The sequence below is a fragment of the Chenopodium album genome, chromosome 27 (assembly GCF_948465745.1).
Source record: "Chenopodium album chromosome 27, dcCheAlbu1.1, whole genome shotgun sequence".
NCBI lineage: Eukaryota > Viridiplantae > Streptophyta > Magnoliopsida > Caryophyllales > Amaranthaceae > Chenopodium > Chenopodium album.
The window spans coordinates 34,674,115-34,686,510 of NC_137860.1; the positions used below are offsets into that span (position 1 = coordinate 34,674,115).

At 35.5% G+C, this 12,396-nt stretch overlaps 1 protein-coding gene across 6 annotated transcripts; it reads right to left on the bottom strand.

Moving 5' to 3' along the window:
* Positions 1 to 2,521: 2,521 nt before the first annotated feature.
* Positions 2,522 to 11,532, bottom strand: LOC145619148 (uncharacterized). Of its 6 annotated transcripts, XM_081673763.1 has the most exons (6): positions 9,864 to 11,530; positions 9,217 to 9,299; positions 8,992 to 9,123; positions 6,980 to 7,159; positions 2,921 to 2,986; positions 2,522 to 2,831 (listed from the first exon to the last, which is right to left on the bottom strand). In XM_081673763.1, the coding sequence occupies exons 4-6, from the start codon at positions 7,127 to 7,129 to the stop codon at positions 2,727 to 2,729; spliced, it is 321 nt and encodes a 106-aa protein (XP_081529889.1). In that variant the 5' UTR covers positions 7,130 to 7,159; positions 8,992 to 9,123; positions 9,217 to 9,299; positions 9,864 to 11,530; the 3' UTR covers positions 2,522 to 2,726. The 6 variants fall into 6 exon arrangements, with proteins under 6 accessions (XP_081529889.1, XP_081529887.1, XP_081529885.1 ...); XM_081673761.1 differs by adding an exon at positions 8,418 to 8,466 and having other exon boundaries at positions 8,992 to 11,532; XM_081673759.1 differs by having other exon boundaries at positions 8,992 to 10,033; positions 11,211 to 11,530.
* Between the last annotated feature and the right edge of the window lie 864 nt (positions 11,533 to 12,396).

A 12,396-nucleotide genomic window follows, 5' to 3' on the forward strand; every position in this document is an offset into this window, starting at 1 on the left:
CTTAGGGTCATATAATGACATTTGGAACCATTTATGACTATTATATGTTGTCAAAAATGTCTGTGGTAGGTTTCAGTTCACGAAATAGGTGCAAGTTTGGAACGGATAAATTAATTGTTTTAAGGCAAATTGGATGGTTCTGCCCACCCAGTTGAACTCCCGGAAGTTATTAGGGATCATGGTAAACATCTCAGCAATTTTTAATTCGGGGCGAAAAAAGGACAAAACAATTCCAAAATTGAAGGCTACAATCCACGCTTTTTAAGGAAATTTTTGATGTGACTGGGCTCGTTGGCAAAAAGTTTGATGCCCTAGGGGATACATCTTGGGGTCATATAATGACGTTTGAAACAATATATGACCATTATATATTGTCAAAAATGTATGTGGTAGGCTTCAGCGCACGAAATAGGTGCAGGTTTGTAACGGGTAAATTGACCGTTTTAAGGTAAATTGGATGGTTCCACCCACCCAATTGGATTCCCGGAGGGTATTTGGGACCATGCGAAACATCTCGGCAATTTTTTACTCCGGGCGAAAAAATGTCAAAAAATTCCAAATTTCAAGGCTATAATCCATGCTTTTTGAGGTATTTTTGATGTGACGGAGCCCATTGGCGAAAAGTCTTGAGACCCTAGGGGATACATCTTAGGGTCATATAATGGCATTTGTAACCATATACGACCATTATATGTTGACAAAAATGTCCGTGATAGGCTTCAGTTCACGAAATTAGTGCAAGTTTGGAACGAGTAAATTGACCGTTTTAAGGCAAATCGGATGGTTCCACCCACTCAGTTAGACTCTCGGAGGGTATTAGGGATCATGCTAAATATCTCGGCAATTTTTATTTCCGGGCGAAAAAAGGTCAAAAAATTCCAAAATTTGAAGGCTATAATTCACGCTTTTTGAGGAACATTTGATGTGACGGGTCCGTCCTCGAAAAATCTTGAGACCCTAGGGGATTACATCTTAGGGTCATATAATGACGTTTGGAACCATATATGACCATTATACGTTGTCAAAAATGTCTGTGATAGATTTCAGTTCACGAAATAGGTACAAGTTTGGAACGGGTAAATTGATTGTTTTAAGGCAAATTGGTTGGTTCCACCCACCCAGTTGGACTCCTGGAGGGTATTAGGGACCATGGTAAACACCTCGACAATTTTTATTTCTGGGCGAAAAAAGGTCAAAAAATTCCAAAACTGAAGGCTATAATTCACGTTTTTTGAGAAATTTTTGATGTGATGGAGCCCGTTGGTGAAAAGTCTTGAGACTCTAGGAAATACATTTTAGCGTCATATAATGACGTTTGAAACCATATATGACCATTATATGTTGTCAAAAATGTCCGTGGTAGGCTTTAGTTCACAAAATAAGTGCAAGTTTGGAACGGGAAAATTGATCGTTTTAAGGTAAATCGAATGGTTCCACCCACCCAGTTGGACTCTCATAGGGTATTAGGGACCATGCTAAACATCTCGACAAATTTTATTTTCGGGCGAAAAAAGGTCTAAAAATTCCAAAATTTGAAGGCTATAATCCACGCTTTTTGAGGAATTTTTGATTTAACGGAGCCCGTTGGCGAAAAGTCTTGACACCCTAGGGGATACATCTTAGGGTCATATAATGACGTTTTGAACCATATATGACCATTATATGTTGTCAAAAATGTTCGTGGTAGGCTTCAGTTCACGAAATAAGTGCAAGTTTGGAACGGGTAAATTGACCGTTTTAAGGCAAATTGGATGGTTCCACCCACCCAGTTGGACTCTTGTAGGGTATTAGGGAGCATGGTAAACATCTCAGCAATTTTTATTTTCGGACCAAAAAAGGTCAAAAAATTCCAAAATATGAAGGCTATAATCCACGTTTTTTTAGGCATTTTTGATGTGACAAGGTCCGTTGGCGAAAACTATTGAGACCCTAGGGGATACATTTTAAGGTCATATAATGACGTTTGGAACCATATATTACCATTATATGTTGTCAAAAATGTCCGTGGTAGGATCTAGTTCGCGAAATAGGTGCAAATTTGGAACGGGTAAATTAACCGTTTTAAGGCAAATCGGATAGTTCCACCCACCCAGTTGGACAGGGTATTTGGGACCATGGTTAACATCTCAGCAATTTTTATTTTTGGAGGAAACTAGTTGTGCCATCGCGCGCACGCGCGCGATAGCCCAATCATCAAAAATTGGATGTAAATAAATCCAGGGTTTAATAAATTTGTTATTTAAATTCGCTTTACTTATTATAAAAAATGGTTGTGGATAAGAACTGCTTTGTTATCGAATGTAACTACTTTGAATTCTAAGTAGATTTGGTATACTCGTTTTATTTAATTTTTTAATATCTAAGAGTTGTGTTGTTATCGACGTACTTTGAATTCTAAGTAAATTAGATACACTCGCTTTATTTAATTATTAATAATGTTGCATTATTTGATTTTCTATTAAAAAACGGATATGGGCTCGGTATTTAAGCGTCGTATTTTATAAAAATAAAAATAATAAAATACAATGAATGCTTTTTTTTTATATATATATAAAATAAAATACAAGTTTTTCCTAGTTACATTAATATTGATAATATTAACCCCTAATTTCTCTGTCTTCCAGCACTGTGCTCAGATATCATTTCACATAATCACATTTACAGCTCATGTACCTTCAAAAAAAAAAAAACCTGCACAACAACCTGACTATGTAAAATTGGTCAAATCACAACTCCAAAACAAAAATTACTACAGAGCTAAAGCCCTCTAACTGATAAGGAATCTCATATGTGAGCGATTTAGTGAGACTTGATGTGCTGCTGCACAAGTCCTGAAACAGCAAGCAAAAAAAAATGGTTAGCCCACAAAAAAGATGTATCTCTTCAAGCAACCAACAAAGACAATACAAGGGATCTCTACCTTAACTACTACGCATGAACAGCCGACAACTTTCCTTGCTTTCCCCTCTGAATAAATCTTGCAAAGCTGCAGAAGTATTGGAAAAAAATTAGCATAAATGAGCTTTATTGAAAGGTCATCATTGTGCATATTTCTCAAAAACTCAACAAAGTTGTGGTATATAAAAGAAGAAATCTATGCTTGGATGATATCCAAATTAACTGCTAGCTAATCTAAAGATGAAAGATATCTCTGACATCAAATAACAACGCTCAATCAGAAATTTTAACACTTGTAAAGCATGTGTGAGTTGCAAACAATAATCCCATTATCCATCCAAACAACAAAATAAGGTCAACAAATGAAAATTAACATAAAGAAATTCAATAGTAGAGTAACTTACACCAGCCCACTCGCCTAGGGTCTTGGCGCTTGGAACATTAAGCAAGTTAACGTTGTGCTCAGCACACAGAGCTTTGACCAATTAGACATAGTCAGGTTGGTCACAGTCCTCGGCCAACAGGCACTGCTCAGCAGCATGCTTCTCAATGACCTTGCTCTCCTCGACATTAATTTAAAAGGCTATGTAAATTTTAAGGAAGTATCTTCCTACTTGCTTGTAGTTGTCCTATACTTCAAACTAATCGGTTAAAGGTTCTCTTTTTTTTTTCTTCCCTCTATCTCTCTATCCTCTAAACTACCTATCTCTTCAGCTTTTCACTCACCTTTTATGATTTTTCAATTTTAGAATACCCTCCCCTGGCATGCCCTCTCTTGAGATAATTTGGTGGGTATAATCTGGTCTCACCTTGTTACACCATCTTTTATATTTTAATACTTGACATATATGGTTTTACATAATTATTAAAAATCTTTTTGAAAAATATTGTTTACCTACTCCTTGATTACATACTAAAGATGGTCCTCTAAACAGTTTTCATTCCTTTTTCCTTCCTTTAAACCACTCGCAATTTTACCTGTTTTATTTCATATCCCATTTTTTTTTCCCATTTTCTTCCTCCATAGCTTCTAAGTCTCTTCAACAATTAAACACTCAAAATGGTATCTCGAATTGTTTCTCATCTCTTCCTTCCTCTGTTGCCTCTCATTTTAATGCCTATGAAAATTATAGGTCAAAATTGTTCCAATATTACTCATTCATTCCTTTATTAGCCCATGGCCCCATACTATTTCTCTAGGTCTCTTTCTTTCTTCCTAATCCTTTGTCTCTATTCTATCCTCTAAAAAGGCATTTAAAATTCCGATGTGAAGTGGTGGAGAATGATGTTGAAAATGGCTAGGGAAAACAGAGTTAGAAAACGATTAAAAGTGAAGGGTGTGGTGAGGAGAGAGAAAAACATGTGGCAAGTACATAACTTGATCGGTCAATAAGTAATTTTATTTTTTTAATTATTCTGATCGCCATCTTTCTAGCTATCCCCTTTATACTTGTTGAATTTTAATTTTTTTTTAATACAAAAACTATTAATAAATAAAGACTACATTATTTATTTTTTATATGAAAAAATACTTTATATAAAAAAATCTAGCAAACCCCAAGTCGACCAAGCCACGTACCATTAACTCGTACCCGTACCACGTATCGAAGCGAACCACGAATCTGGTAATAGTGCTCCTGACCCTTTTTCTCTCTCTCGATCCCCTCTCTCTTTCCCGGAATCTCGGCCCTTCTCTAACTTGGGTTCTTCTTTCTCGATGCATGCCTCCATCCATGGTCCTCTCTCGCTCTCTCTCATGTCCCTATTTTTTCTCTCTCCCCCTCACCTTCCTCCTCTTCCCTTCTCTCTCTCTTTCTCTCTCTCCCTCCCTCTCCCTCTTCTTCCAACTCATTCCCAGCCCTTGTTTTTCTCACTTTGTCTCCTGCCCCCCCCACCCCCCCTCTCTCTCTCGGCCCCTTTCCTTTCCCGGTATGCCCTCTTCTCTCCTAGCACTCCCTCTCTTGACTTCCCAATAATGTATGGATAATTTGGTGGGTATAATTTGGTCTCACCTTATTTAAATTATTTTTGAAAAGTATTGTTAACCTACTCCTTGATTACATACTAAAGATGGTCCCCTAAACAGTTTTCATTCCTTTTTCCTTACTTTAAACCACTCGCAATTTTACCTGTTTTATTTCTTATCCCTTTTTTTTTCCCATTTTCTTCCTCCATAGCTTCTAAGTCTCTTCAACAATTAAACACTCAGTATCTCGAATTGTTTCTCATCTCTTCCTTCCTTTCTATTTTGCCTCTCATTTTAATGCCTATGAAAATTATAGGTCAAAATTGTTCCCATATCACTCATTCATTCCTTTATTAGCCCATGGCCACATACTATTTCTCTTGGTCTCTTTCTTTCTTTCTAATCCTTTGTCTCTATTCTATCCTCTAAAAGGCATTGAAAATTCCGATGTGAAGTGGTGGAGAATGATGTTGAAAATGGCTAGGGAAAACAGAGTTAGGAAACGATTAAAGTGAAGGGTGTGGTGAGGAGAGAGAAAAACATGTGGCAAGTACATAACTTGACCGGTCAATTAAGTAATTTTATTTTTTTAATTATTCTGATCGCCACCTTTTCTAGCTATCCCTTTTATACTTGTTGAATTTTAATTTTTTTTATAGAAAAACTATTAATAAATAAAGACTGCATTATTTATTTTTTATATGAAAAAAATACTTTATATACAAAAATCTAGCAAACCCCAAATCGACCAAGCCACGAACCATTAACTCGTACCCGTACCACGTATCGAAGCGAACCACGAATTTGGTAATAGTGCTCCTGACCCATTTTCTCTCTTCCGATATCTCTTTCCCGGAATCCTGCCCTTCTCAATCTTGGGTTCTTCTTTCTCGATGCATGCCTCTATCCATGGTCCTCTCTCGCTCTCTCCCATCCATGCCCCTATTTTTTCTCTCTCTCCCTCACCTTCCCCCTCTTCCCCCTCTCTCTCTCTCTCTCTCTCTCTCTCTCTCTCTCTCCCTCTCCCTCTTCTTCCAACTCATTCCCAGCCCTTGTTTTTCTCACTTTGTCTCCTGCCCCCCCACCCCCCCTCTCTCTCTCTCGGCCCCTTTCATTTCCCGGTATGCCCTCTTCTCTCTTGGCACGCCCTCTCTCGACTCCCCAATGTATGGATAATTTGGTGGGTATAATTTGGTCTCACCTTTTTCCATCATCCTTTATATTTTAATACTCGACTTATATGGTTTAATAAAATTATTTAAAATCTTTTTAAAAAGTATTGTTTTCCTACTCCTTGATTACATACTCCCTCCGTCCCCGAAAGAACGACTCTTTTAGGTTGATTTCGCGGGTATTAATAAAGTTAAATAAAAGGAGTAAAAGTATATTGGAAAGATAAATTTAAATGGGATTTACAAAAAAGTAAAGAGAGATAGTAATAAAAGTATATGTAAAAAAAAAATTATATGGGGAAGCTAATTTTGCAAAAATATTGTTGCAAATTGGTGGGTATTTTAATGCTAATGGGTCATTCTTTTTAGGACTAAAGGTAGGCCAAATGGGTCGTTCTTTCGGGGACGGAGAAGTGTTTAAGCTTCATTAGGTGGGACAACATAAATAGAGAGAAATTTAATAGGAATAAAAAAAACAAAACAATAATTTTTATATATACATACATCTAAACAATTTGCATATGCTTATAGTGAAACAGAGCAAAACTATGCTAGATTGCTACAACTCAATATGGTTTAACAAACCAGAGAACAACATTTCAGACCAGAGGATACTACATACATCAAAATATGCAGCTGCATATGAGATATATAAGTGAAGTTTATTCGGTTTCTCAGTCATTTAAGATCCTCACCCCAACAACTAAGCCTTAGACCATGGATACAAGTTTATTAGACACCTTAATTGAATTATATGAATAGATTTTGTTTTCCCCAGTGAATGAGAATCACTACAATTCATGTGAATCACTACAAAAGACTTTAAAACATCAAACTAAAAAGATTCTAACAGTATAAAATCAAACAATGATTCATAATGTCACATAACAATAAAGCTAAATTAAGGAAAATAATATGCAAAATTTAAAGAATAAAATTAAACCTGTAGATTAGCAACCCTCTCCCGTGGTTCCAATACATTGTAGCTCTCCACCAAATTTTCAATTTCTTTATTTTGGGCTCGAATATCCGCTGCTTGACTAATGGGAGCCACATCTTGGGTGTCCCTTTCATCCATAGTTGCTGAGTACATGATATTCAATCCTCAATGCACCAAAAGCATCTACAATTTTTTTTAAAAAAAAATTACAACAAAAAGAGCTTGTAGGCTTTTGTAATTATATATATTTGCAATCTACAATACGTGTTAAACACAGCAATGCATTTGGAAGGCACTGATTATTTTATTTTAAGGCTCAGCATCACAATTAAGTTCAGAAGTTCATCTTCTGATGTACACCTTTCACATATTTGAACGCACCTTGCTTCCATCATAAATGAGGAATCAAGAGAGCACATATGAAAATTAACAATTCTAATTAAAGCATTTGGTCCCATTCAATATGGTTGTAGGATTATTCACATCAACTTCAAAGGCTTATTTATTTAACACTGGCTATTTCTTTTAGCTGCCTTAGCTTTCCAAAGCTAAAAGTCATTCTACTTAACAACATGTAAACTATAGAATTCTTTTTTTGAACCAACTCATTCACCCTAGAGAAGTTGTAACACCGCTATTTTTTAAAAGTACATCTACAGTGACTACAATCAACCAGGTCTGGTATATCAACATCAAAAAAGCGGCAACTTGACATGAAGAATAGCATCTAAATAAACCTTGTTTGCTGCAAGCAAATAAATAGGAATTTGGGGATATCCAAGTTCCATAAGAAACTAATTCCAATAAAACATAAAAATATGCTTCTACGAAGAGATAAACAAGTTTTGAATTATTTTTTAAAAAACCTGTCTTACATCATTACCTTATTGCACACTTTATTATAAATAGTTATATACTTATATGTGTCAAACAGAATTTATGGAAATGAGACCCATGTTTCACCACATAAGTCCAAGTTTCATAAATAAACTGTTAGGGATGTTATCTTTGTTTATTAAAAATTTAAAACACACGCCATAGTTCAGCCACGAACGTTATATGTTCAGGATCATTGAAGATATATTTCACAAGAGAGAAAATGACACACATTCTATTGTCACATCAGCTCAAAGGAAAAGGGTCCTTCTCTGTGCTATAACGACCGCCTAGACAAAACGGGACAATTTCAAAATCACTTGCTTAAGGAGATCTCTGACAAGAACATAAAAGGAATAAGTATTTGATAGAGAACTCCATAGAATGAGAACACACATGAGAAAAGATCCCAGGGATCATATGTTTCAAATCATGTTCAAATCACAGGCATAGCAATCAAGAAATGACATCAAATAATTAAGCAAGCTAATGATTTCATCATAGTACTCAAATCTATTAAATTTGAAGCAGCAGAATCTAGAAACAGTGAAACTGAAGAGCTTACATTCCAAACTACAAAAACTGCATTGTCAATAGAAATCCATGCATCAAGTCTGTACCAAACAATAACAGCAACTAAAAAATCATTCCAACGAGATCCATGATAGCCATGCTAGGCAACAGCATGCCCAAATAAAGTATGCAGCACAATTGAGTAATATAGTAGGTTATAAATGCAGCAATGGGTAATATAATCTAATCCATGCGGTTAAACATGACTTTCTGATTTTATAATTGATTTCAATAGTAGTATTTTTTTTTATCCCAAATATCTCTTTTTTAAGGCAAGAAAAATAACCCAGTTCATCCCACAAACATAACCCAATTAATCTCACATTATAACCCAAATTATAGGAAAAGGGCACGAAAAATAAAATCGTACCTCCATAGCTTTTCCTATCCGGGTTTCAAGACAATTAATTAGACCTAAAAAACGATAACAGAAAGCGATATACCCAACATCGGAAACAAACATATGAATAGCCAACACCAGAGTAATAAAAATAATCAAATAGCATGATTTTATGTAGAAAGATACAAGGATCATCTCCATTGATAGAATAAAATAGCATGTTTACCTTTAATCAAATGCAGAAGGATCATCTCCATTAATAGATCCTTTAGCTCCCTTAAAATCCAAAAAAAATCAAAGGGCTTGCACCCTAGGCACCCATTTCTCTTGTAAGAATCATCAGCTCTTAATCCTTCATCTTCCATAATACATGAACTTCCCAAATCATTACATATTAACAATAACTCTATAATCAATCAAAATATTACAGATTTTGGCAAAAATTTGTAACCTTTTTGTTCTGCAATATGAATTGATCCTACTAAATACCAATTTCACCCAACTGTCAAATTCAATATAGCATCTTTACATCAACTGGCCAAATTAAATATAATTTGATAAGCATTAATCATTTAAAACAAATAGTTCACCCATTCATTTCTATAAAATTACATTGAAAGTTCATGAAACACATATGAGCAGAAAGTAAACCTTATAGAACGCTGATGCTTAATCGAATTTCAAGCAAAGGTCCAATCAAAACAATAGAAACAGGGAACATAAAGCAGATTCCATTAGCCAGAAAGCATGAATATGCATATATTATTTCAGGAAAAACATCAAATTAATCACGATTTAGAGCTAGGTTATGATCAGTTTAAAAAAAAAAAAAATCAAATTATGACATACTTCGCAAGTTCGAGTCTCATCGTTACCCACTTACCAAAAATAGCAAATAATCCCTCTATCGAGTATTTTCTAACTTGCTCATTGTTTTAAGTCTTCTAAGAATCCTAACACTGTAACATTCCATCATTAATATTGATACTTACTCCGAGTTTTTTTTTTCAATGTTCGCAACATATCCTCTTGGCACGGATACTAATAATTAAATTAAGTAAACAGGCAATAAGAAAATTCAGAAGAAACAAAAAAAACCTGGGGATCATCGACAGCAAAAGGAACCGGAGAAGCAGTATGAAAAACACCATGACAACCAGAAATAGCAGAATCAAAAGAACCCTCTTCCATTAAATTTGCTTTAAATAGGTGTAGTCTTTCTTTTGCACCTTCTAACCCCAACAAATGTTCAACCTTTTTCTGATCATCTGACAAAACAATGGAATTCTTAAATAGCATTTTCCAAAAGTAAACTATAAATATGCCCTTGTATTCAAACATCTAATAACTTATCAACAGAGAGGGTGACCACTTACTAATAAGTTAATCATTGCAAAGTTCAAACAATCAAAAAGGGGAAAAATATACAAGGAAACACAAGAAGATAGTGTATAGCGAGATTTCATGAGGAAAAGTGTATCCGGCATTGCTGCTATATATGACAATTGTTTAGAGGTTCATTCAGATGATCACCCAACTGAAGGATAAAAACACAGCCTTGAATCCTAGCCAGGGTAATTGCTTAGATGAGTTTTAGTCATAATCTGACATAGCATGAACATCAGTGTAGCTGTCCATGTATGGTAGTAGCACCATTCCTTCAAGAATTTGATGGATGCTCTTTAAATTAGTACGTACTGACCAATTATACTATAAATAGTTTAGAATCAACAGATTAAACAGTACTTAATATGAAATTAAACTAAATCTCTTCGCCACAAAGTCAAAATTTAGGATTAGAGTGGGAAGCGATAAGCACCACGGCTAATATTTAAAAGAAATTTATCATCTTGAGCCATAACAAAAGTCATACCATCACCAGAATAATTGAACTGGTCAAAATGAGGGAATATTTTGAACGAGAAACTTGTACAAAATGAAGCTGGCCATATTTGTATAGGTTTATGGTACAATACTCTATCAACTGACATATACCCCGATGTCTTTGACGAGCTATTCGACGACACCAGGGGACTCAAGTTTCAATTGTCAAGAATAGAGGACTCAGTCCACTTTTTCGGCCAGCAGCAATAGCAATTTCCTTTTTTAAAAAAAAAAAAAAAAAAATCCAGCTTTACCAACAAAGTATTCAAGTTCACACAATCAAGCGGTTCAATGGCTGGAAAGGGTTCGGGTTCATTACCCCCGACATCAGCGATTCAACTTCCCAATTGGAAGATCTCTTCGTTCACCAGACTTCCATCCGATTCGACGGATTTCGCACAAAACCAGCAATTAAGCAGAAAATTCACAAAATAAAATAGAAAATCTGTACAAATCTTCAACTTCCCAAAAAATGTCATATAATTTCAAGAGGTAAAAGTGAAACTTATAACTACTCACATGAATATACTTGCCAAAAATAATACAAAAGAGCAATCTAACCTGGAAGAAAAATATTAAGGAGGTAACGAGAGAAATTGTTTTTGCCACTCTTCTTAATTAGAACCGCAGATGAATACAACAGATGGCAGCGATCAGGCAAACCTTTTGCTATTCAGAATTGAAATCTCTATGCTTGGTGATGAGGTCTTTCATGTTGAAGCAAAATTCAACATTCTTTCATGAGAGCAGATTGGAGAATGAAGAGAGAGAAAATGAAGTGAGAAAGGAAAGATGGACTCCATCTGATGGAGTGATAGTGAGAAAGACGGGTTCAAAGGAGAGAGAAAGAAAATCGAAGAATTGAATGGTGAAGCATGAAAAGGGGAAAAAGCAGGACTGAAACAAGACCAAGAAGACAAAGTGCTGAAATCAAGCATGATGGGCATTTTCGAAAATAAAAAAATAGCTTGAGGGTATAAACGGAAGCACACTGTAGATTTCAAATAGTAACACAACTTCTGGTTCTTAAAAGGGTAAGGAAAAGGTAAAAAAATTCCAAAATTGAAGTCCAGGCTTTTTGAGGAAATATTTGATGTGATGGGGCCTGTTGGCGAAAAGTCTTGAGACCCTAGGGCAAACATCTTAGGGTCATATAATGAAGTTTGGAACTATATATGACCAATATATGTTGTCAAAAATGTCCGTGGTAGGCTTCAGTTTACGAAATAAGTGCAAGTTTGGAACGGGGAAATTGACCATTTTAAGGCAAATTGGATGGTTCCACCCACCCAATCGGACTTCCGGAGGGTATCAGGGACCATGCTTAACATGTCAACAATTTTTCTTTCCGGGCGAAAAAAGGTCATTCTAAAATTGAAGGCTATATTCCACGTTTTTTGAGGAATTTTTGAGGAATTTTTGAGGTTAAGGGGTCTGGTGGCGTAAAATCTTGAGACGCAAGGGGATTCATCTTAGGGTCATGTAATGACTTTTGGAACCGTATATGACCGTTATATGTTGTCATAAATGTCCGTGGTAGACTTGAGCTTACAAAATCGCTACAAGTTTGAAACAGGTAAATTGATTGTTTAAAGGCATATTGGATGGATGCACCTACCCAAATAGATTCCCGAGGTGTATTAGGGTCCATGTTAAGCATTTCGGAAATTTTTAATTTTGGGTCAAGATAAGTGGAAAATTGCCCAAAATTGAAGGTTAATACACGATTTCGGATCTATTTTTGAAT